The sequence below is a fragment of the Physella acuta genome, unplaced genomic scaffold (assembly GCF_028476545.2).
Source record: "Physella acuta isolate Inbredline_101_S28 unplaced genomic scaffold, ASM2847654v3 ptg000931l, whole genome shotgun sequence".
NCBI lineage: Eukaryota > Metazoa > Mollusca > Gastropoda > Physidae > Physella > Physella acuta.
In genome coordinates this window covers 230,530-257,478 of record NW_026732448.1, presented here as the reverse complement: position 1 = coordinate 257,478, position 26,949 = coordinate 230,530, and the positions used below count along the sequence as shown (strand labels likewise).

Genomic DNA, 26,949 nt, shown 5'->3' with positions numbered 1-26,949 from the left:
AGGCAACTATTCTGGGGAGGGGGTTGTTTGAGAACATATAACACTATTATTTTTATAAAAGCGTTAACTAATTTCTCAATATACTATTTTTAAAGAAAATTTAAAATTAAATATTCTATAGAAAATACATAAAAAGTCTTACACAAAATTATACAATAGAAAAAAATATGTATAATGCCTTAAAAATGTATACATAAAAAAACTGTTGTATACAAAAATATAAAAAGTAATTGCACAAGCTTGTTCAATCTTGATATTATGAGATTGAAATTAAAAAAAAAACATTGGCGGCTAAAAAAAGTTTAGCCATTTCTATTCTACTTTAAAAAATGGTGCGAGATCGAACAATAGTACAACAAAATGAACAGCTAACCGCAGCCAATGTAGAGCACTATGAGGGTTTGTTGGATTGGGTTATTTACAATTATATCAATCAAATACTTTCCAACTTGTAGGCCATTTTTTAAAGTTATTAGAGGATGGCTCTTGTATTAGATAAGAAGAAATTTAAAAGAATATTTGCTTGTAAAGTTTCTAATGCCCGACTTAAGAGCGGGCCTTTTGTCAGGGATAAGTTTAAACCTCGCTCTAGTCTGATATCAGAAGTTACCAAAGAGTTAATAGGTAATAGAAGCAGAAACCACTCAATTGCAGAGTTTCTTCCAGGCATCTCTTCTGGGGAGGTGAAGCCCCCCCGAAAAAATTTTACCTCCCCCCCCCCCACCCCCCGAACGAAATGAAATTTATATAATTTATATAGAAAATATATATTTTTAACAGTGTCCGCCCCCCCCCCCCCGAAGAAAGTTTACCGCCCCCCGCCCCCCCCCCCCCGGAGAAAAAAGTCTGGAAGAAACACTGCTCAATCGAAAAGTTGACTTAATTAAATGACTTATTTCCTTGCATTGTTTCAATTCAAAAGTCCGCTTAATTAAATGACTTATTTCCTTGCATTGTTTCAATTCAAAAGTCCACTTAATTAAATGACTTATTTCCATGCATTGTCTCAAAGACAATGAAACATTAATACATTGGTCGTTCAATAGGTTAATCATTCCTCATAAGTGGTCTTCATTTCACAAGGCACTCTTGAAATGCGTCTATGCGTCTACTGGTATAATAGTTTCTAACACAGGAAGTCTATTCTACTCATGTGCTTGATGTCCATATGTATTTTCCCTTTCATGATCTACTGTAGTTTGTTTGCGTATGAATTTCAGTTGGTTTGAAAATTAAGGGGATGGACGTTTCTACATACCACCATTTTATGAGCAGTGGTGTCATATTAGTTAGTGTACTTTACTTTTATATGACTTTCAAATCATTTGTTGTCACCATTAGGGTCAGTAATTACAGAAGCATGTGTCAATATTTTATAAGCCAGTTTTTACAGCAATTATTTCTATTGGAAGATAGAGAAAATGTGTACACATGAAACCCATTAGAATATTCCTCTGAGTGCCGCTTAGTGTGTTTGGTACAAACTAACAACACTATTTTTAGATGTCTACTTCAGTGATAAGTAAACGAAGATAATGTAAGGAGCTCACTTTTGCTCATTGTTTGTTTTCTTGTTTTCTTCCCAATTTTTAAATTGCGTTTTGGTTTTCATTGTTTATGGAACTAAGAATTTTGGTTTAGTTGTTTCTAAGTTGGCTTTCAAAATTTCATATTCGGAAGGGGTTGTTATTTTTTTCAAGTGTTTTTCAAGTAGTTCAAAAATCTTGATAAGAATGTTGTCTTCAAAATAACTTGATAAAACAGATACAATCTCAGTGTTGCTTTCAGATAGTGCTATATCCAAAGCAGTGAAACCTCTGCTATTTCTATCCTCAAGTAGTTGTCGACCTCCATACCTCATTAAAAGCCTACATACATCAATATGTCCATTATTAACTGCATCAATTAACGGTGTAATGCCTTCATTTGACAGTGCATGTATGTCTATCCCAGGAGACTGCAGTAGTAGTTCAACACATTCATAGAAACCGTGGTTGCAAGCCTCGTGTAGTGGTGTCCAGCCGTTGTGATCTGTCACGTTGACATTAATGTTGGGCATAGCAAGCAGCTGTCTTAAAGTTTCCACATCGTTCTTTATACAGGTGGTATGAAGTATGGTCTCTCCTTTGTGATTTCTTTTCATTAGGTTAAGACCCCTCGCATTCAGACCGGCACTTCTTGGCTGGTTATTAGAGGTACTAGGTTCATTTCTTGGGAGGTTATTAGAAGTGCTAGGTTCATTTATTGGGAGGTTATTAGAAGCACTAAGTACACGTGTTGGCTGGACATTAGAAGTACTATGTAAAGGCGTACTTGGATAGTCTATGGGGGGTTTTAAGAGACTTGCGACGATTGAGTCTAGTGATGTCGTATCCCAAAATCTCTCATCGGATTGGTCGTTGTGATGTGACAATAACACAAGGGCCACAACCAAAGCTTTCAGCCAAACCACTTTAACACTATGTAGCACTGAGGCGATCAACTCATACTCAAGGTTTTTAAAAAGAGAATTTATAATACTAGCTAACTCTTGAGCAAGACTAAAAATGTAATCGGCATCGTACATGCCCTCGTTGATGTTACTTCCTAAATCACCAGACGTCAGAATTATTATACGACAACGGGCATATGACACACGTAGGTAGGGTAGATTGGTCTCTAGATTGGAAGCTACAATATCCAGAATCTGTGACAGATGACCTGATAATATGTAGTGGAAATTAAATTGAGGTCTGTCATGGTGCCGATTTACGATCATATATCCTGGAATTTCATGATATTCGAAGCATGATTCGAAGTTTTTTTCAAACATGAATGCTAGAAATTCAAACACCATAGCAGCAATAGAACTGTCTGAGCTTTCCATAGAAGATTTGAAAACATCATTAATATAAAAATCATCAGAGTTTAAATTAAAAGCTTCAGAATAAACTTGACACGACTCTTCATCCACTGGTGGATAATGTTCCAACCAAAAAATCAAATTTTTATGAGCCTGGAGTTGTATTTCAGCGTTACTACAGAATAATTGACCTAAGAGCTCTTTTAGGAATTGTGGTGTTGGGTTTTTGTATGGTCTAAATGCGTCGTTCAGCTCTGTGGTAACAGCTGTCTGATTGGTAAATGTATCTCTGTTCATGGCGTTTTCTTCAGAAGGTGAGGTGCCTCTAACCATGCTAGTGGTAGGCATAGCTATTTCCGGTTCTTGTTCACTTTCTGTCAGATATAAAACAATTTGTTTTTATTTAAGTCATGATTAGTAGCGAAGGATGTCTGAATAAAAAAACTTTAGTATTAACAATCAACTTAACAAAAAAAAAATATTTATATTTTTTATGCAAACTCAAGGGACTAGGATGTTAAAAATATGCGACCAAGTGGGAACTGGCCGGCCTAATCGGGAAATGGCTAAAACCACCTCATATTGACAGGTTAATTTATCTTTTCCGGAACTTTGCCAGCCAGTTAGCGAAATGGCATTCGGGCATATCGTTAAGATAGTCAAATAAGACCTTTATTAAATATACTAAATTACAAAATCAGTCGAATTAGCAAAACTATGTTTTTCCGACACTTTGAGGTGTAACGTCGAGATTCTGTATTTTTTTCCTTTTGCACGATTACAATACTTCCTCTATACTTTGGGAACAGGGCATTTCCCCCCTGTCAATTACCCCCCGGACATTTCCCCCCCGACATTACCCCCCATAGTAATTACCCCCCCCCCCTGTCAATTACCCCCCCTGTCAATTACCCCCCGCCCAGTAGGACATTACCCCCCCCCCCCCCCGGACAGGGTTAGGGTTAGGGTTAGGGTTAGGGCTAGGATTAGGGCTAGGGTTAAGGTTAGGGTTAGAGTTAAGGTTAGGGTTAGGTTTTAGGGCTAGGGTTAGGGTTAGGGTTAGGGTTAGGGTTAGGGCTAGGTTTAGGTTTAGGGTTAAGATTAGGGTTCGGGCTAGGTTTAGGTTTAGGTTTAGGTTTAGGTTTAGGGTTAGGGTTAGGGCTAGGGCTAGGGCTAGGGTTAGGGCTAGGGTTAGGGTTAGGTTTTTGGGGCTAGGGCTAGGGTTAGGGTTAGGGTTAAGATTAGGGTTAGGGCTAGATTTAGGTTTAGGTTTAGGGTTAGGGTTAGTGTTAGGGCTAGGGCTAGGGCTAGGGTTAGGGTTAGGGCTAGGGTTAGAGTTAGGTTTTTGGGGCTAGGGCTAGGGTTAGGGTTAGGGTTAAGATTAGGGTTAGGGCTAGGGTTGTGTCTAGCGTTGGTTTTGGTTTTGTGTGAAGTTTTAGGCTAAGGTGGATGCTTAGGTTTTGGTGTTTTTCTTAAGGTTTGGATTAAAGTAGTATATAGGTATATAATTCTAGTTAGAGTTAGGATTCTAACTTGAGAGGGGGGGGGGGGGTAATTCCCCGGGGGGGGGGGGGGGGGGGGGGTAATTGACAGGGGGGTAATTGACAGGGGGGTAATTGCTCCGGGGGGTAATTACGGGGGGGAAATGTCAGGGGGGGAATTTTCCAGGGGGGTAATGTCCTGTAGCCCTATACTATATATATATATATATCAAATGTCCATATATATAAATATATAGATATGGACATTTGATATAACATATATTTGATATATAATCTGAGTTTCTTTTAGGCACATCCACCCTCCCGCTCCTCCCCTCCTCACCCCACCGTAAATTAAATAGACAAAGTCATTATTTATATAGAAAAAAATATAATCTAATAATTTAATAAGTGTCCGCCCACCCCCACCACCCTTGCGAAAATTTATGTCCGCCCCCCTCCCCTCACCGAAATATTTAAGTGCCCCCGCCACGGAAAAAAAGGTCTGCAAGAAACATTGACAGAAATTATGTCCCCCGTCTCTGTTAATAAGTAAAAGCAGGCTCAATGAAAGAAAGAAATTGGAACCGCTGAAAGCGGGTCGGGTGGGAATGTGTCTAAGCTACTGATCAGTAACAAATAAAATAGAGCATTTGTCGATTAGCTTGATCACTGCAGTCATTAAGCCATTGTCGCCAGATAACAGCTTTACTAATCAACGTTAGCCCATATCATACATCTACACAGTGGCGTAGCGAGGGCGGGTGTCACCCGGTGCTGCACTTAATGGTGTCACCCCCCAGAGGCGTAGCGGCCCTTCCCGGCGCCCGGGGATAAACTTTCAATTTTCGATTTGCACCCCCCCCTCAAACTTTCGATTTGCACCCCTTTCAAACTTTCGATTTACTCCCACCGCCTCCACCCTTGTCGGGATTTGTCAAATTTGCTCTTAAAAGACTATTTAACTCGAATTAATCACTTAATTAAGTGGAATTATCATTTTTCTCTATATATTTTGATCTTTTTTTGCCTTGGTGTCACCCCCCCTAAATGGTGTCTTCTGGTGTTGTCCGCACCCCCCCCCCCTTCGCTATGCCAATGCATCTACATAACGATTACAACTAAAATTTGGCAACCACAAACCAGCGTATGTGGGTAGGGTTTATCATATCAAGCGAAAGTGGGTCAGTGTCAACACCCGAAGTGTGTTAAAGCCTACACACGAACCATTACAAGTAAATGGACGACCTCTTGTGTCCTTAGTCAACATAAAAGGTTCACGAGTAAATACTATTTTACAAACAGGTTCGCGAATTTAGACAAGATAATAACTGTTTGTTACATTATGAGACTAAAATAATATCTTTAACAAATTTAAATGGTCTTTTGGGTGTCATCAATAAATGAACTCGCTATTTTTATCACCCCCCCCCCCACCTTACCATCGTCACACAATGCCAGATCACTAAAATGACGTCACACCTCATACATCTTATAACCCCCTCAAAATTGCAGTTTTGTTGTGTTTTTTTGTTTTTGTTTTTTGTTTTTTTAACATCGACTACGCTCGTTCAAAATGGAGTATATTATTCAATTTATACTACAATTTACAAAAACAGCTTTTAAAAAATGCAAAATAACGGCTAAAATTCAGTTTCTAACATCACTTATTGAAATGCAAAAGTATGTCCGCCACTCTTTCGAGACCCCTCCCATTCGTCACATAATTCCAAACCCCTCGCCTTGTGAGTGTGACGTCTTTTATGTAGGACCCCACTAGACAATACCCATTTCCGTGTTAAGGGTAACCGATCCAAGAAATATAACTTACCTGTGGGAGGTGGTGAAGGCAGATGCTGTACCGTAAAGCCGTTGGAAGTACTAGGTGCACTTCTTGGCTGGACATTGGAAGTACTAGGTGCACTTCTTGGCTGGACATTGGAAGTACTAGGTGCACTTCTTGGCTGGACATTGGAAGTACTAGGTGCACTTCTTGGCTGGACATTGGAAGTACTAGGTGCACTTCTTAGCTGGAAATTGGAAGTACTAGGTGCACTTCTTGGCTGGACATTGGAAGTACTAGGTGCACTTCTTGGCTGGGCATTGGAAGTACTAGGTGCACTACTTGGTGAAACTGACGTAGAATTATGTAGAAAAATACTTGGTGGGAGAACAAATCTAGTGCTGGAAGCGTAAAACCCATCTCTAGAACCTGGTGCTGGTGTGTTGCGCTCATCCTCTGACATGATTGACAGTTGATATGGAGTTATCCCTTCGTGTAAACTTTTGTTTATGTTTATTTTGTATTAGCAGTCGTAATATTTGCTGTCGGCAGTATTGTTTTTTAACTTTCCAGGTCGAACCATATTATAAAATGCCTGTATTTTCCACAGGGTTATCTCACCTAAGTGCGGGAAAACAAATCTTGTAAATGGATATTTTAATTTTATGTTAACTTAATAATATGTTTTTAAAAGTTACGTTAAAGCAATACAAGCAGAAACGTTAACTAACATAAACACACAGAAATAATGGCCAGTGGAAAACGACGTAGTGTCGTCTGATGAGGCTAGACCCGTATCGTTAAATGTACAGGCGACTAGATTTTACCTAAGATTAATAGACCATCATATCTTAGAGATAATTATAATACTACGCAAAAACATACAAACACACCCATTTTTATACACGCTTCTATAGTGGGCCTTTAGCAACACCGATTTAGTACCTGCCGCGATAGGCGGGCGTTTTTACCCTAGGTGTAGGACTACACTAGCTAAGGACAGTTCACATCACAAATGTTGTCGATCGTAAAACAACTAAAGCATTACTTTGTTATCGTTTCAAATGACGTAGAGAATCACTTACGGTTTATCAATATGCTTTAACAAATTGTACTAACACGTTTTGCACCTGAGACTTATTTTTAAAACAACATGCACGAATTTTGGTTTAACTCTATGAAGTAACAAATATAAACGGAAATGCCATTTGAAACTGAAACTAACACATTTCCGAGAAACAAGCAAGAAAAAAAATCGCTAAATCAGTATATCTGGCTAATTTTTTGCATGCTCCTAGGTCAATGGCTTGACCTTTAGGGAAAACTGTCGGTTTGACTCAAAGCCCTCGACGAGGGCTAAAAAGTGACCGCGAGTGAAATTCTCTTTATATGAGCTCTATTACTAAAAAAAATTTCCTCCGACGACCCCCCTCGATATTTTGTGAGGTGGTAGAAGAACACCTAGGGGTGTCATAATAAACTCGGCATATCTGGGAAAACTTCGTAAAGCGGTCAAAACTGACCAGTTGTATTTCCCTATATAATCTTTGTATTTTATGGGAAAAACGGAGGGTCATTTCATCGCAGACTTTAGGGTACTTAAGCTCAGTATATCTGGCTAATTTTTTGCATGCTCCTAGGTCAATGGCTTGACCTTTAGGGAAAACTGTCGGTTTGACTCAAAGCCCTCGACGAGGGCTAAAAAGTGACCGCGAGTGAAATTCTCTTTATATGAGCTCTATTACGAAAAAAAATTTCCTCCGACGACCCCCCTTGATATTTTGTGAGGTGGTAGAAGAACACCTAGGGGTGTCATAAAAAACTCGGCATATCTGGGAAAACTTCGTAAAGCGGTCAAAACTGACCAGTTGTATTTCCCTATATAATCTTTGTATTTTATGGGAAAACAGAGGGTCATTTCAACGCAGACTTTAGGGTACTTAAGCTCAGAATATCTGGCTAATTTTTTGCATGCTCCTAGGTCAATGGCTTGACCTTTAGGGAAAACTGTCGGTTACACTCAAAACCCTCGACGAGGGCTAAAAAGTGACCGCGAGTGAAATTCTCTTTATATGAGCTCTATTACGAAAAAAAATTTCCTCCGACGACCCCCCTCGATATTTTGTGAGGTGGTAGAAGAACACCTAGGGGTGTCATAAAAAAACTCGGCATATCTGGGAAAACTTCGTAAAGTGGTCAAAACTGACCAGTTGTATTTCCCTATATAATCTTTGTATTTTATGGGAAAAACAGAGGGTCATTTCAACGCAGACTTTAGGGTACTTAAGCTCGGAATATCTGGCTAATTTTTTGCATGCTCCTAGGTCAATGGATTGACCTTTAGGGAAAACTGTCGGTTACACTCAAAGCCCTCGACGAGGGCTAAAAAGTGACCGCGAGTGAAATTCTCTTTATATGAGCTCTATTACGAAAAAAAATTTCCTCCGACGACCCCCCCTTGATATTTTGTGAGGTGGTAGAAGAACACCTAGGGGTGTCATAAAAAACTCGGCATATCTGGGAAAACTTCGTAAAGCGGTCAAAACTGACCAGTTGTATTTCCCTATATAATCTTTGTATTTTATGGGAAAAACAGAGGGTCATTTCAACGCAGACTTTAGGGTACTTAAACTCAGTATATCTGGCTAATTTTTTGCATACGTTTAGGTCAATGGCTTGAACTTTAGGGAAAACTGTCGGTTTGACTCAAAACCCTCGACGAGGGCTAAAAAGTGACCGCGAGTGAATTCTCTTTATATGAGCTCTATTACGAAAAAAAATTTCCTCCGACGACCCCCCTTGAAATTTTGTGAGGTGGTAGAAGAAGGCCTTGGGGTGTCACAAAAAACTCGCCATGTCCTGGAAAAATCGGGAAATGGGTCAAAACTGACCAGTCGTATTTCCCTATAAAATCTTTGTATTTTATGGCAAAAACAGGGAAATTTTAACACAATTTTTAGGTTACTTAACGTCTGTACATCCTGCTAAGTTTCTGCATACACTACTATAGATGACTATGCCGTATGGAAAAACTGTTGGTCAGACTCAAAGCCCTCGACGAGGGCTAAAAGATGATCGTGAGTGAAGTTCTCCTTATATGAGATATATATATATATAAATAAATTGACGAAAGATCCCCTTAATATTATATGACGTCGTAGACCAACCCTGGAGGGTAACAAAAAAATGTATTCCCGTCGGAAACAGCCATTATAGTCGTTAAATATATTCATATACCGTAATTTCTTATATAACCATAGCAACTGTTTGTAAAAAAAAAAGTAAACAAAGACATACGTCATACGTTCAGTTTTCAAGGGAGGTAACGTTTTTTAAATTATTATTTTTCAAATAATTGTATACTATTTTAAACAGAAACAGAAAATGACGAAGTATAGCATTTTTGTAGTACAAAATTAAGTTGTTAATTCATTTACGTATCCTAATTAAATAATCAAATAAACTTCAAAAGGCAATGTAATATAAACTATTAGATATACTGTTCATGTAACCTGTGTAGTTCTAATTCCACTTTAGTTATACATTGCGTACTTTCCAATATTCCTCTGAGAACGGAATTTTAATAACAAACAAAAACATTTTTTCTAAAGTTCGCATTACTGTTTAAATTAAAGCACTCCTCACCCAATCCATCGCTAAATAATTAAGTATTCAAATTCTCAAATGTTTTTTAAAAACCTAAGCGAAGCTAGGCAGTATGCCTAGTTAGTTTATAAATCTTTGAAAACATAGTGAATTAAATAAAATCACAGATAAATCTGGCTATAGATTAACGTGTAAAATCCGTCTTCTTTATACAGGGGTCGTCCATAAATGACGTCACACTCGTAGGGGGGAGGGGGGGGGGTCCGTAATTTTGTGACGGTGTGTGATGAGGGGGGGGGGTCAGATGATGCGACGTCACACTTTGCATTATAAAACAGCAATGTTAGAAAATGAATTTTAGACGTTATTTCGCGTTTTAGAAAACTGCTTTAATAAATTGTAATAGGAATTGATTAAAATACTCTATTTTGATAGAGTTCAGACAAGATTTTGGAAAAATATCGATGTTTTAAGAAAAATTCAACTGCAATTTTGAGGGGGGTCGTAGGCTTAGGTGTGACGTCATTTTAGTGGGGGTCTGGCTTTTTGTGACGATGTGTGACGGGTGACGAAGGGGGGAGGTCAAAATCGTCCAAAAAAGCGTGACGTCATTTATGGATGACCCCTAAGCGAACTATACACAGCTCATGTCGTTCTAGCAAAATAATCAACCCGATGTATAGGTCCACCTGTACAGTTTTCTGGTATAAAAGTTACACCGTCTTTGACTTTTACTGGAATAAATTAGCTAAACTGAGCATGTAGGAAAAAAAAAGAGAGCGTCTATTTGGTACTTTACTACAAATAGCCCTCAGAAGGCTATTTGTACTTCGCTATTTTTAGCCGACCAATCAAATTTTTTTTTTATCTTGCGTATGACATTCAATTTTTAAAAAATGTGTTGGAACTTTTCTGGTGGTCGAAGTGGTTGTGCATTGGCGTGGGTTCCATTCCGTTTTACTCAGAGATGTTTTTTTTGCTTTTTTTTTCAAAATTTTACTTAAGGATTAGTGTTAAGCATTAGAGTTAGGGTTAGGCATTAAGCTTAGGCTTTAGGGTTAGGGGGTCATCCATAAATGACGTCACACTCGTAGGGGTGAGGGGGGGTCCGTAATTTTGTGACGATGTGTGATGAGGGGGAGGGGGGGGTCCGATGTTGCGACGTCACATTTTTGCATTATAAAAAAGCTATGTTAGAAAACGAATTTTAGACGTTATTTCGCGTTTTAGATAACCGTTTTAATAAATTGTAATAGTTTAGACAAGATTTTGGAAAAATATCGATGTTTAAAAAAAATTCAACTTCAATTTTGAGGGGGGTTGTAGGTTGAGGTGTGACGTCATTTTAGGGGGGGGGGTCTGGCTTTTTGTGACGACGTGTGACGGAGGGGAGGGGGGGAGGTAAAAAACGTCAAAAAGCGTGACGTCATTTATGGATGACCCCTTAGACATTAGGCATTAGGGCTAGGGTTAGGCGTTAGGGCTAGGGATAAGGGTTAGGATTAGGGTTAGGCATCAGGGTTTAGTATTAGGGTTAGGCATTAGGGCTAGGGCTAGGGATAAGGGATAGGATTAGGGTTAGTTACTAGGGTTAGGGAATTCAAGTAAAATTCGATCTAAAAAAATAGTTCTACATAGCATGAATAAGGGAATTCAAGAATCACAGAAAAAATGCCTCGCGCTGATTGGACAGAGTACGCAGAGGCGTAGCGAGGGGGGGGGGGGGGGGGGGGGGGTTGGGGGGTGCGGACCGCACCGGGTGACACCATTTAGGGAGGTGACACCAAGGCAAAAAATAGCAAAATATACACAGAAAAATTACAATTCCACTTAATTAAAAGATTAAATTAGAGTGTTAATTAGTCTTTTAAGAGCAAATTTGACAAATATATATATATATATATATATATATATATATATATATATATATATATATATATATATATATATATATATATATATATATATATATATATATATATATATATATATATATTTATGGGGGGGTGACACCATTAAGTGCCGCACCGGGTGACACCCGACCTCGCTACGCCACTGAGAGTACTGATAGCCTTCAGGCTATTTGTAGTAAAGCACGAATAGTCGCAGCCAAAAAAAATGTTTTTAATCAATCAACCAGAGTTTCTTCCAGGCATCTCTACTTAATGAGGTAGGATTTAACATTAATCCCCTCCCGTTAATTACCCGGGTCATTTTACCAATGTCAGTTACCCCCATCTCTCAGGAACTTACCCCAACACAACAACTGCAGTAGGACATTACCTACCCGTTATGGCAGAGGCGTAGCGACCCCTCCCGACGCCCGGGGACAAACTTTCGATTTGCGCCCCCCCCCCTCGAACTTTTCATTTGCAACCCCGCCCCCCCTCAAACTTTCAATTTGCACCCCCCTCTCGAACTTTTCATTTGCACCCCCCCCCCCTCAAACTTTCGATTTGCACCCCCCCCCTCGAACTTTTCATTTGCACCCCCTCAAACTTTCAATTTGGCGCCCCCTAAGGTCGGCGCCCGGGGACATATGTCTCCCCCCCCCCCCCCCCCGTGATAGAAATGGGGAAAAATGCGGGCTAATGACCGGGAGGGGGTAGGAGTCGTTACGACGTAACGGTTACGTCCTAGACCCAGATAAAGCACCTCACATTTCGTTTAAAATATAATTTTTCTTAAAACATTTTGTAAACAAAATAACATATCTGCGTTGACATTTAAATTTAGACATGGCTACAAATTAAAAGACTGGAGCAAAGCCTAGCCGATAACGCCAACAGCGGCTAGTCAAAAAATGAACTAAGAAGTTTAGGCCTAGGGGACATCACTCCCACTTTTTTTCTTTCTAGAAAATGAATTTTTTAATGAAGAGTCAGGAACTATTTATAAACAATTTTTTAGAGAAAAAAAAATGATTGGTTGCTATCAATAGATTAAATCCTCAACTAAAATCTTTTAAAGGGAGCCTACTAGCCTAGAGGATCTAAACTAGAAAAGAAAGCAGGAATCATAAGAACATACATTATTAAATTAATGCTTAAGGCCTAGTCACTCCAAACATACTTTAACATAGTCTAGCTAGAGTCTAGATCTAGTTTAACACTAGTGACTAGATCTAGATTAGATCTAGATGTAGATTAGATCTAGACCTAAATCTAGATTCTAGATCCTTCTTATACTAAAATAACTAAATTACTTAAAAGTAAAGATTCCTAAAGAAATTAATTATTAAATCGAATTGATGAGTGAGTACGTTTTATTAATCATCGATCTATTAAATTAATTCTATTTTGTATTTAAAGAGGAAACCAACTGAAAAATCAAGGTAGATCTAGATCTAATTACTTTATTCTTTGACTTTAAATAAATTAGATTCTATGATTCTAGATTTATTATTTCTGGATTGAGCGTTAAAGGTAAACTATTGTTTTTTTTAGTTTAGTTAGGTGCCTAAAATCGGCCGAGGCTAGATCTAGTACAAGCAGTACTAGATCTAGTAATGTGCGAAAAAGTTACCTCATTGTTAAGGCCTTTAATTAATAGAAGAAGTAGATCTATATACTATATAGATCTAGTATAGTATATTGTGATATAGGTCTAGATCAGGGGTCTCCAAACTACTAGGCATTCCATTAAAAAAATTAAAATTGGCTAATTAAATGTATGAGCATTGCAAAAATATTGTGCTTGATGTAACTAGAATAACACTGAAAAAATTTTCTTTCTAGCTTCAGTAGTTTTTTTTTTATGAATTTTTTACGTAATGGGTGAATGTCCACTATATTTCTTTGTAAGTCATGAAAATCACTGTCCCCTAACTTTGAAATAGCACTGCTCAGTTATTTTTAAAGATACAATGTTAAAACTTTGCAGGATCTTACTTCAGCATGTTAGAATAACATATATTAATTGAAATCATTAAGTCATTCACTGGGAGCAGAATAATTAGCATTCCTTTAAGGGATACATTACGGCTATTATGGGCCCTAATTTCTAAGTTGCACTGCTCAGTTGTTTTTAAAACTACAATGTTTAAACTTTGCAAGATCTTACTTCAGCATGTTTGAATTACATATATTAATTGAAATCATTAAGTCATTCACTGTGAGCAGAATAATTAGCATTCCTTTAAGGGATACATTACGGCTATTATGGGCCCTAATTTCTAAGTTGCACTGCTCAGTTGTTTTTAAAACTACAATGTTTAAACTTTGCAGGATCTTACTTCAGCATGTTTGAATTACATATATTAATTGAAATCATTAATTCATTCACTGGGAGCAGAATAATTAGCATTCCTTTAAGGGATACATTTTGACTATTATGGGCCCTAATTTCTAAGTTGCACTGCTCAGTTGTTTTTAAACTTAAAGGTACAATGTTAAAACTCTGCATGATCTTACTTCAGTATGTTTGAATTACATTTATTAATTTAATTATTAATAGACTTGCCAGTAGCAGAACAAATTGAATAAAAAGGTAGTAGGCACTAATTTTTTTTTAATAAATTAAACCGAACAATTTATCTTAGGCACACTGGCAAGCCAGGAGTTTTATTTACTGAATGGTTGTCTTTAAAAACTATTATTATTAGCAACACAACAAGTAGAATAACTTAAATAACATTTTAGGAAGCCTACACCAAATTAATAACATTGCAAGTAAAAAAAAACAACTCATCTCTGACTATTATCTTATCAGGATAAATGTTTTATATTAAATGATTCTCAATAAATAATTAAATTTACACAATTAAACAAAAAGCAAAGTTAATATATACATCAAAACAATAAACTTTTAAGGTAGACATAGCTTACATCAATACAATAACAGGTGAGACTTATACCAAGTTAAGCTTTGTACAACATGGACTACTACTGTCATCCTAGCTACTAAACACAAGGTCACCTGTCAGTAAATCAGTGACTAGAGATGTCATTGTCATGTCATAGTCAACACTGTCAGTTTCCAATTCATCAGGTCCCCAGTAAGTAATTGTACATTTCATTGTCTTAGTCTTCTGTTGCTTAAAATTTACCACTCTGCCAGAATACATTTTATCAACTCCTTCCTCTGTCCATAAATGCTTAAGTAGATGTCCTGTATAGGTTTCAGTCAGTTCAGACATAGGATTTTCTGAAGTAATATACATTGCAATGAGGCCCATAACTTCAGATGACGCAGATGAAAACACACTAGCATTCAGATCTTTAGCACTCAAAGCCATAGCAACCTCTTTTTCTAGAGCCTTACGGTTGGATTGTTCATGTTTCTGACCAGCTTCTAGCATTCGACGCATCATCACTGCTTCCATCATCTTCTTCCTTTGTGCTGCAAGTTCCCTTGCTCTGTACCCCTCTTTCATTGCAAAATAAACTAATCTATGTTGGGTCATTTTGTCCTGTTGCAGAAGCCATCCTACAGTATCATTTGTCCGTCCTCTCACCTTTCCGTCTACAAAACCAGCTGTCGCATTAGGGGCCCGACGCCATAAATAGTCAGTCATTCCTAATATTCTCTCAGCTGCCATGTTGTGTGAAGGAGCAGTTGAAGCTTGCGTCAACTGCTCAACTGTAGGGCTAGAAAGGTCGCCACTGGTATATCGAACAAACTGGCGGTCAAAGACCTTAACAATTTCATGTAATATTTGCTTCAAAGTTTGCTTTACTTTATCCCTGTGGGATTCAATATTGTTGATGATTGCTGTCAGCACCATGTCTGAAGCTGCATCAATGGGTTCATTAAAAACATTCACAGTGGGACATAACAACTCTTCTGGCTCAGCAGCAAACCTGTCCAAAACATTTTTAGAGCTTTGTATCACAGGGACCATGTCTAAATTCATTGAATTTGCATAGAATTTAGTCATCCATGGCCCTGTGACTGTTTTCCCGATTAACCCGAGTGCAATTAATTGAGCAACAACCCTAGGGTCATCCAGCTCTTCCTTAATGCTTTTTTTAAGGTTGGTGCCTCCTAATTCAACAAATTTCTTCAGCTCTTTCAGATATAAAATTATAATTCCAGCTGAATGGAATAAAATGTGCAACCGGTTACCGACGTACCGAAGGAAAACTCCCACTGGAATATTTTTTTCTCTAAAATAGGTCTTGAACCCGCTAGGGTCTCCACTGGATTGCTTGTATCTGAGCTTGGAAATACTCAAAATACAGTGCAATGTCTTGTTGCCTATCTCAGTATCATTTTCCAATGCTCTTCAGGCACCAGCAGCAAAACTATCTAGCGGATGAACATTGCAATTCAATTCCAGCAGGTGTGTCTGTAACAAAGTATTCAGCTGGTTTACAACACTATGATTCACAGCTGCCCTATCTGTCACAGTGGATTTAATGGTGGACATAAGAGTTTTGTACAGCTGCTCTAAATTTGGATGATTTATGTATTTACAATATATGTTTACAATATCTTTTAACTTAACACTAATATGTTCTATGTAATCTACAGCTTTACCACCAGGTAAAGGTTTTACATCAACAGCAAGAGTTTTACCTGCAGCAGAAATATGGATTTCATTTACATGACTACCATCAATGGTGGTTGCATCCCATGACAGTGTAGCACCATCAAGGGATGCAAGTGCCTCGCCAACCTGCAGATCAGCTAAAATGCCTATTTCATAAGCCATTTGAGCCACTGTAGATTTGCGAGGCACGCAGTCAAGTTTCATTCCAGCTTACTGCTCCAGGAAAAACTGTAATAGCTGTCCAGCAGCTAACACAGAAACATTTTTCAACAAAGATTGGTACATACAAATTCTCATAGAAGTACCATAATGCTTTCCTTCTTTGGTTACAATAGTTTGTCCCTCTTCTTGGGGTTCTTGCATGTTGATGGCATTATCATACATTAATTCTAAATCATTGACCATTGATTTTAAATTTTTGATGGTTTTGTTTTTGATCTTGACCACATTTTCTAGTGCTTCAATTTTTCTTTCTCTTCTTGATAATTTTTTCTTTAAACTGGCAACTTGATTCAGTTTCATTTTGTATTGGATGGAATCTGCAAACGGATTGCAGTTAAGTTTTTTTTTAATCTCTACTTTCTCTGCTTCCAACTGTCTATTCTTTTTCTCTTGTTTGAGGAGTCTGTCAGTGAGTCGTTTAATTTTTTTATTTAGATCTTTAATTTGAAAAACTTTATTTGATTGAAGTTCATTTTGATAGAATTTTAAACTAGTTTTCAATTTTTTATTTGATTTCAATAACTGTTCTGTAGACTTTCTTTTGTATGCACAACTTACACAATCTTGTTTAAGTTTTAAAGGTGAGGCTTGTTTTGGGGGGATTAGTGTTGTTATTAATTCAGGTGCTAACTTAGAGACAATCCCCTTTTCTTTAGGTACAGGCTCTTGAAATGGCATTTCCATAAAATTTATAATTTTATCCCATTGTGCTTGTGGCTTAAGAGATCTAAATTTAACACATAATCTGTTGATTTTATTAAAAAGTTGATGACTGTTACTTGACGCTGGTATTATTTCTTCCAAAACTTGCACTGCCTTTTTAATTTGTTTTTTATTTTCATACCATACATGAATTATATGGCCTTGCTTTATGCCAGCTGCTGTCCGAAAGTCAGAATACTGATTAATCAGAATTGGTAAATCTTTGGCAGAATGCTTATCAGGGCTCCCAGAGCCTGTAGATTTACCACCTGCTGAAGTATTCATTTCCTCATCCATACTCTTGATCATATATCTAGAGGAAAAGAAATCAACATTAATACTACTGTAAAAGTAGAATTTATTGTTTTAATAGAGGCAAGTGTGTAGCATAATAAAGTAAGGGATAAGGAAATATATGCTTAAAATAATTTCTTTTCTTGAGTGGTAATTTATTATTGGTTATTAGCTTGATGTGCAAAAAAAAAACCCACTGGCTTTCTTCAACAGCCTTTAACATATTTATACATCTTTTATTTTTAAAAGGCAATCATTTATTTGCAATAAACTCTACGATTAAGGAACAAGTGAACATTTATGAAGGCGACGCCGGCCCCCACGCCCCTTTAGGCTTTCCGGTCTCGCCATATTTTTTTATTATAAAATGGCGTTATTGTGGTGAATCAGACACCCTTTTTTCGGTCAAAATACCACTAGAAAACGTACCTCAAATTAGATGAAATCATTATTAACTTATAATATACATAATGTAATTTTTGAGAATACAAAGAGATAGCTTGATAAACTCACCTTTCTATCAAAAGTTGTCGTTGAAACACGCACAAAATTAGACCACGTTTCGCAATATTATAACTTGGAGAAGGAAGAGAGAAAAGTAATGCAGTTAGCAGTTTAAAATCACACATTATTTCATTAAATTGGTGAAAAGTTGGCCCGACTACGAAATTGAATCGATTACTTTAAAATCCCTATATTTTCTCACTATGTATTTCAATAAGGAAGATAATCGACGAAATTTTACAATAGCGAAATTCCCCGGTTGCCGTTCTTAAAGCAAGATGGCGGCGATGCCGACATCGCTACAAACTACGGCCCGCGGGCCGGATGCGGCCCGCGAGGTCATTTTATCCGCCCGCGACAATCTTTTTGTCCACTGAATAAATCTTAGTTGGAGGTGGCCGAAGAGCTTTGCACAGAAAATTCAAAAATATTTGAAAATGTTGCTTTGTGTGCACATACAATTACTCGCCGTGTTGCAGACATTGGTGAGAACATCGTGACTCAAATAGCGGAAAATTCAAGCAAATTTAGATGAGTCGCTGGACAGCTGTTCCACCTCTCAACTGCCTGCGTTCATTAGAGGTGCGGATGAAGACATGAACATAACACAAGAGCTGGCTTCCCTGCATATAATGTATGACACTGTTAACGAAGAGGATATCTAAGCATAGATAGTTCTGGGACAAACACAAAATCGCAAGATTTACCATATTTACATCAGTAAGATTGCTAATTTTGCGAGAAAATTCTGAGCAGAGTATCTAAGAAAAGAAATAGGTGACTTCCTGATAGTAAAGGCAAGTCACAGCCATTATATATTGTCTGATGAAGAGCTGCAGACATAACTAGTCATTTAATTTTTCTGAATCTAAAACGGCAAGAGAGTGAAATCTAGTTTCTGATCTATACACCCACCTAAATTCCTTTAGATACAAACTTGTCATGTTTTTGGAACAAGTACAGGCTAACAACTTGACACACTTTCAGCAGTGCAAGGTCTTTACGGGTGAAGCAACCACTGAGTTCCCCACGTCATTTACATACGAGATCATCAAAGACCTCCAGCTGTAGTTTGAGTAGCGGTTTTCTGACTTGGATTTAAAGGCAGAAGAAGTGAGACTGTTTCAAAGCCCATTTGAAGCAAATGTGGCCAGTTGCAAAGATGAACTGCAGCTGGAGGTAATTGAATTGCAAGAAAATGACTTCCTTATAGACACGTTCAAAGAAAGGTGGATGGTTTTTCATACGTTTTTGCACAAGGAAGACTTTCCTAACATTAAAACTTTTGCATCAAAGTACCTTTCAAATTTTCGAACAACATGCTGTGTAAACAAACATTTTCAAGAATGAAATACGTGAAGAACAATTTGAGAACAAACGTGGACCTCGGGTGCGGGGGGGGGGGGACACTTGAAATTTGTATATTTCTATATAAATTATATTTTTATATTTCGTTGGGTGGGGGGGAGGGGGCGGTAGACGTTCTACGGGGGGGGGGGGGGGGGGGGGGGCACGACCCTGAAGAGATGCCTTAAAGAAACTCTGCTGGCCCCCGAACTGATATTTGATAGTTAATGCGGCCCTCGGGCTGAAAAGTTTGGAGACCCCTGGTCTAGATCTATTTGTGTCAAATATTATTTAATAAATTTATTATATTATAGATAGAATATAGATAACTGAATAATAAACCAACATCAATCAATGGCTAAATCTATATCAATTTCAATATAGGCAAAAAATTAACAGCAGTGTTTGCGAGCAGGATTTGCTATAATACTAATAGTTAACTAATAGGCCTATGTATAGAAAGCGGCCATCTGTAAGTTAGAGTGGTTTCCCCTGAATCTCTAACTATAATTTTACCAAAAAAAAACTTATAACAAGATGGCTGCTCAAGTCTTTATTTTTTACTGAAAACTTTAATACAATTGTTTAAAAACAGGTACATTAATGAAACTTTGAAAACATTTTTGTAATACTCAAAATATAAATCCTCCTAAAAATATGAAATAATTACTAAAATTTAATGAGTCACCTTTTTGTCACATTACTATTCTCGGCTGATTTTACGTACCTAAAACGATAGATTACCAACTTTAATTCTAGATCTAGATCTAACTTTTGACTTTGTCACTTGCTTAAGTTAATACTTAAATTTGTCGAATTCACAAATTAGGAATTACATAATTTGTGAATTCGACACTACCAATACTGCTAATGAAAATATTTTGCTTTAAAACACTATCAGTAGCTCGTGAAGGACAATTATCTCTCCCCCCCCCCCCCTGTGGCCTAGCAGTAGAAAGCTAGACTGCTAACCCGTTAGTGAGTTCGAATCTGGGTAAGTCAGTAGACCGTCCCTGAGTCCACCCAACTCTAATTGGTACCTAACTCACGTTTGGGAAAGTAAAGGTGGCTGGGCATAGTGCTGACTACACTATCCCTTCATAGAAACAAGTGAACTCTACTTCTCTTGCCCCATAGATCGTCAGGTTTGAAAGGGAACTTTACAATTTGATTACAATATATAACTTAATTTATAACAAATTTCTTATTTAAAAAAATGATATACTGTATTATTTTCTGTTTTTGTTGAAAATAGGATAAAAATAATTTGAAATTATTACTTTAAAAAGTTATCTCCCTTGTACAGGAGCCTGCTAAATTTGAAGCGCCTGCGGTGCCAGATCAGGCACCCAACCACTTTTCTTTATATTTATAGATTAAAATCATTTTTGACTGAGGTGTGGCTGCATTTTAGAGAGTAGCCTGGATTGTTTTGTTACCATTTTGTAAAGCATGACATCATTTATGGATGACCGCCTCCTTCCCCCCCCCCTTCCCCCCCCCCCCCCCCCCCCCAATGTTTTATTAAGTTCAAAATTAAGAAGCCTAATAGTTATAGTGATAAGTTTAAAAAAAGAAAACAAATCGGCGTGGTCGAGTCGGTAAAGCTCATGGTTGCTAAACCAAAAAGTCTCGAGTTCGAACCCTCGGGCTGATGAGGCTCGTTAGCTGGGGACAGCCACTCTTCTAGGAGAGACAACTCCAAAATTAAACAACTGCTGCCTTGTAGTTTGTTCTTGGTTGGACAAAGGCTATGGAAGCAAATCCAAAAAGAAAAACAGGCTGAAATCGGAGTCAATGGCCTCTATGGCGCATAACCGGTTGACACGTAACGCTTAATTGTGTTGAAGGCGTGGTCGAGTCGGCAAAAAGCTCATGGTTGATAAATTCGAACAAAGTCTCGAGTTCAAACCCACTGGCAGATAAATCTCAATCCCCTTCAACACTAATAATTAAGAACGAAGAAGAAGAAGAAGACAACACTTATGCATTTTGAATTGGGGGAAGGACAGTAACCATCTGATCTAAACACTTTTTATTTATATTCTCAACCAAATCTTAACCAATGGTCATTAAAATTGTTGTAGCGGTATCCTTACATGCCTGTTTTTGGGTTTTTCAATGATCTCACTTTCACTCTCATTTTAATGCACTTGACTTAGTCAAGTGGAAGCCTACCCTTTGACAAAGAAATTTTTAGGTCATTGAAAACATTTTCAGTTTTTTTTTTTTCAAGTTTTTTTATTTTTTGTTGTTGATTAATTTAATAAGTTGAGAAAATATTTAAATTTAATTTTTTAAAAACACTTTTATTTTATTATAATCCTGGTTTTTCTTTCTCTTCAGAAATCATTTGAGATAAGAATTTGAAAACCAAAAAATGGTTTGGAAACTAAGTGACTTGTGCCTTCAGTGTGTTCAACAAAATTTACATCGATATCCAGATCTAGGTTCAAATTTAACAACATTACACAAGGAAATGCTTATTGAGAGACTTTCTTGCCATGATAGGTTTTTCCCTGAACATTTAGGTTGCATAAGTAGCAATCTTTTTACTTCTTCACTGAGGCACATTAATCTACAAAGGTATTTAATTTTATTTACTTGTATTTACTTGTATAGATAAAAATTATACAATCTGATTTATGAAAATGATGTTTTAAAAATTAAAATGAATCAATTTCAGATGTTCTCAAATCACAGATCCAGTTCTCCAGTTATTAGGACAATCTGGTTGTAAATTAGAAGTTTTAGTTTTAAATAAACTTGACAATGTAACAGGTGAGGAGATAGTTTGACATTGTTACATTAATTATGAAAACTTACTTTATTTAATTACTAAGAAGACTATCATTAAACAATCAGTATGAACCTCATACTTTAAACTCACTATTGTGATGTTTAATGAGTTAGTTACTTTCATACTATCTATGCCGATACATAATCACAAACTAGATTTAATAATTGAGAATAATAGTAAGATGAATTTTTTTATGTAGTCAGTTTTATTATATAACAGTTACTGGCTTCATGCATTACACGCATTACAAGAATTACATTTTATCTATTACTCTATTACTATGCTCCCTTGTAGATGTTGGGATTCAAGCCATTACTTCAGGACAGTCTAGTTTGTTAGTTCTTCACTTCAAATACTTAAAACAGATGACTCAGGCTGCTCTTAACCATATAGTAGCACCAAAATTATGGTCTCTGAAACTTGTGCATTATTACAACTCTAGTAAAGTTTGGGTTGATGCTGCTAGTAAGTTCATTATAGATTGCAATTTAAACAAAGCCATTTTCAGAAATAAATTTTAGTAATTAAATGCTATAAATGTAAACTTGTCCCAGTTTTAACAAAAGACCACTTTGCTGTGTGTGTTGTTAAAAAACAATTTGAAATATCATCTACAGCACTGTCAAATTTTCTGTCTCACAACCCTTCAATCAGAGTGCTGAAGATATCCATAAATCATGAACTCATTCCAGTCATTGCCCAGTGCTTAAAAGGGTCTTTAGTAAGTAAAGTGCTTGAGAAATTTTTAAAAAATGTCTTTAAAAAATATTGGGTTTTAAAATGTAAATTGTTCTAAAACTCTTTTCATTTTTTAAAACAAAATATTGTATTTTTTAGCACTTAAGTTGATTTGATTATTTTATTTAAGTTCTTGTTACTGGTGTCTTTTCTTTGCAGGAAGAACTTAACACCAGCTTTCAAATGGTAACAGATGAAAGTATAGAGTCACTTGCAGATTTTTGCCCTAATCTAAAAAAGTAAAAGCTATTTAAATGAACATCATAGTAAACTTTAGCTTTAATACTGTATAAACTTTTACTAAAACAACTCAAAGTTAGGATTCTTTTTTTTTAATTATGTAATTATATATATATGTATATAAATATATATTATTTAATGTAAAACTCAAGTGGAATGCAAATGTCTGACTTAGTAAGAATATTTCATTACATTTAAAATTGTTTTCAGGCGATTTTGCTAGTATTGTATCTGATATATTAAATTATGCTAAAATGTACAATTTTACTTTCTTAGACTTGACCTCAATGGAGCAAAATCTATTGGAAAAGAATCATTAATTAAGGTAAATATTTTATAACCAGTTGTTGGATTTTTCTCCTTTTGTGCAATAATATTGGTTGGCATGGTTGAGTGGTAGAGGGCACAATTACTAACCTGAAAGCCTGAAGTTCAGCTCCTGAACTCAGATCTACAGGAGGTCCTTGAATCTACTTAGCTCTTATGGGTACTTCTTATTAGGGAAAGTAAAGGCCGCTGGTCATAGAACTGACCACATTAATGCTTCAAATAAGTCAAATTTTTTAGTATAAATAATTTCTTTTTTAATTTAACATTCTTCTAGCTGTTTCAAGCATGCACTCAAATGGTGACATTAGATTTGGGCTACTGCAGTCGTATATCTTCACCTCCTGAGTGTGAGGTGTTATGGACCCTCCCACAATCTCTTACCTCACTCTCCCTGTGTGGGATGATGCTACAAGATGGGGACATTCTTGTTGAGTGCATCACTCGTTTACCTCGTGTCACAGCAATCAAACTCTGCGGTGTTCCAGCTGTTACAGATGATACATTATCACAAGTAAGTTTAGGATAGTACATTTGTTACAGATGATACATTGTCACAAGTAAGAGTCAGTTAGCACTTGTTACACATGATACATTATCTCAAATACAATTCAGATGGTTAGGACATCTGTTACAGATGATACATTTTTACGAGTAAGATTCAAATTGTTAGCACATCTGTAACTAATTTATTTTGTCGACATTTAATGTTTGGATCTAGTCTTGGGTAAAAGTTTTAAATAATATCTATATAAAAGTATAATTTCACTGGTTTTGTTTTCTAATTAAAAGAATGCTTGAATGTTTTATTATTACATGTATACATTTGCTGAGGTTGATCTCTTCTCATTTCATCGCAACATCTATAACACAAAATTAAAAAGTTTTAGCCAAAAAATTTTCTTTTTACACAACATTATGTGGGCTATTATTGCATCTTAAATTCACTTACATTTGTTTGTTTAAGCTTAGTTTCTATAAGATAACTTTTTAAGTGCTTTTCTCTAATCTAGATTGTTGAGAAAATTGGCCACAGAATTCTTGATTTAAATCTAAGTGGCATTGGTGTGAATGAAATCACAGACAGAGGACTAAAATCAGTCGCCAAATATTGTACACATTTAGATGCTCTCCATATCAGCATGCTAAGGGAAGTGACTGGCTCAACACTCATGCCAATATTCACTGATCCTGAAAGAGCTTCTAAGATTAAGACACTTGCTGCTAACTGTAAAAAGGTAAGGAAAAACATTTTAAAAAATATTCCCTTGTAGATTAACAACATTGAAATATATCAAGATGCTGTTTTGGTGTTATACTTCCTTTGTAAATGACTTCTTTACCCTACTAGAGATGTGGGTTGCTGTGGGTGATTACAAGTTGTTGTTCATTGCTTTAGACTAGTCATATCACTAGATTCTGAGATTAGGCTATTAGTATTTAGAGAAGTGTAAATAAGTTTTGGAGTCGAGTCAAGTGTTTGGCAGTCAATATTAGCAGCAAGAGTCTTAGGGTTTCATTAAGATTGTAAGTTTTCAAAAAAGATATCCTGTACAGTGTAAGAGTTTTATCATTGCAGCATTGCTCGCTCTGTACTTTACTTTCTTGTGGTAACCACCAACCTTCAAATTAGGTAAATGGTGTTGGAATGTTACTGCTGTAAAATCACGTAAACTCGGAATTTTTTTTTTAATTAATGTCGGAGTTTCATTAGAGTAAAGATCAAAAAGTTTTACTACTATATTGTTAAAGTACTTTTCTCTTTTAGTTGTCTTTATCAACTTTATGTTGGTTGCAATTACTATCTTTTTCCGTATTCCTCAGATGGATATTAATTTGCTAGACCAGATCATGTTCAGCTGTCCTAACCTTGACATGCTGGATGTGTCAGGCCTGACCTCAGTGACAGATGCCATGATTATCACACTGGCTGACCACTCACCTAAACTGACCCAGCTTAATCTGAAAGGCTGCAAGCAGGTTAGACATTAATCAAATTTCATCTCATTTTTTAATAATAGAAATATTGTATTAAGCAATGTAATATTTTAAAATAAATACTTGTACAAAATATACGCAACCTGATTTAAGAAATAGTCATCACCTTTGTTCTCTTCCACAATAAAAAAGAGTGATACATAATGAATTTCTTTTTCAGGTAACAGATACAGCTATTTGTTACTTGAGTGGGTGCTGTCCCCTTAAAAGTATGTGTGTCTCTGGTCTGCATGCCCTCACAGATAAAAGCATCTTTTGTCTAGCCAGCAGCTGTCCTCAGTTGGAGGAGATTTATCTAAATGGTTGCGCCAATGTCTCCCCAGTGGCTGTTCAGTACTTGAAAGTAAGTTCAGTCACTTCACCATGCCTCACTAGACTTAAAAGGATGGCACATTGCTAATACAACTATTTGCAGTTTTAATTAAATAAAATATGGCATAGCAAAAATGAAACCATATGAATTTTATTTATGTAATCTCTTGTCGCTGAATATATTTTTTTATTACTTTCAAATTTACCAAAATAAATACAAACTTGTCATAAAATAAAATTTTTATTTTTCACCTCAACAGGACTGCTGTCTTCATAGGCTTTATGTAAAACACAACATACCTAATGCAAGTCCAAACCAGCTAATGGCGAAAAACTTGGACACTGGCGAATTCTGCAGAGCTGATCTTCTTACCGGGTTTAAGTGATGACCTCAGAGCAGTGATAAGATTAGGTTTCAGTGCAAGTGGATTAATTGAAAATTAATACTGTTCGTAATTATTTCTTATACTGGGAATAATTTCCTTGAAATGGTTGTTTCTACTACAATAATTCAATTCCATGTAAAGAGTATTCCGCTACTTGAAAAAATATCTTTCTTGCTAGTTTGTCATTACTTGAGTCATTGCTTTTATGCTTGTACCTGGCAGTTAATTTGTCAATTTATTCATTTAAAAAAAAGCATTCTGTGATTTTAATACTGTTTTTTAAATTTTACTTACATATTTTATCTACACATCATTCTTGTCCAGCTTGAAATGCAAAATGATGGAAGAAATGTTATAGATTTCATTATAATACCAAAACATGATGATATTACTAAAGATCCATTTTAATTACATAATTTGATTAAAGATTATCTTTAAGTAATAACTGATCAGAGATTCTATGAATTATAGATTCATTTAGTAAAATAGCTATTTAGGAAAGTCAAATACATGTTTTAAGATTATATTGCGCCATTACCATTTCGTTACATCATTCTACATTTGCCACGAAAACATATAAATTTTAAATTAGCAAAATTGTAAATAACTTTGGTTTCGATCAAATTCTTATTTGTTCTATACCTGTAATTAATCTTATTATTATTTCTTTTGATTGTGCTCACATACCTGACTTAACCACCTATGTTGTTTTTTCCTGATTGGCACAGCTGAACAAAGAAATATGACTAATACTAGAGTGTAAAGGTTGTCTTAACAGGATAAGTGACACACATTCCTTATTTCATAGGATCCTTGTCCATGCACTTAAATATTACTTTAAGGATATAATTTCATGTTGCTGTATAAAGAAAAT

The 26,949-nt window shown here is 36.3% G+C and overlaps 2 protein-coding genes across 4 annotated transcripts; one reads left to right on the top strand and one right to left on the bottom strand.

Annotated features, from left to right (window-relative positions):
- Positions 1-957: 957 nt before the first annotated feature.
- LOC131953570 (uncharacterized) lies at positions 958-6,569 on the bottom strand. Its single transcript, XM_059316801.1, has 2 exons — positions 6,155-6,569; positions 958-3,216 (listed from the first exon to the last, which is right to left on the bottom strand). Exons 1-2 carry the CDS (start codon positions 6,567-6,569, stop codon positions 1,616-1,618), a joined length of 2,016 nt encoding a protein of 671 aa, XP_059172784.1. The 3' UTR covers positions 958-1,615.
- Positions 6,570-12,870: 6,301 nt separating this feature from the next.
- Positions 12,871-26,948, top strand: LOC131953580 (F-box/LRR-repeat protein 2). Of its 3 annotated transcripts, none has more exons than XM_059316814.1 (12): positions 12,871-12,966; positions 21,621-21,860; positions 21,961-22,055; positions 22,369-22,539; positions 22,692-22,795; positions 22,972-23,051; positions 23,329-23,377; positions 23,657-23,893; positions 24,393-24,617; positions 25,204-25,359; positions 25,538-25,720; positions 25,950-26,948. In XM_059316814.1, the coding sequence occupies exons 2-12, from the start codon at positions 21,655-21,657 to the stop codon at positions 26,073-26,075; spliced, it is 1,632 nt and encodes a 543-aa protein (XP_059172797.1). In that variant the 5' UTR covers positions 12,871-12,966; positions 21,621-21,654; the 3' UTR covers positions 26,076-26,948. The 3 variants fall into 3 exon arrangements, with proteins under 3 accessions (XP_059172797.1, XP_059172798.1, XP_059172796.1); XM_059316815.1 differs by lacking the exon at positions 12,871-12,966 and adding an exon at positions 13,014-13,046; XM_059316813.1 differs by lacking the exon at positions 12,871-12,966 and adding an exon at positions 19,619-19,869.
- The last annotated feature ends 1 nt before the right edge of the window (position 26,949 follows it).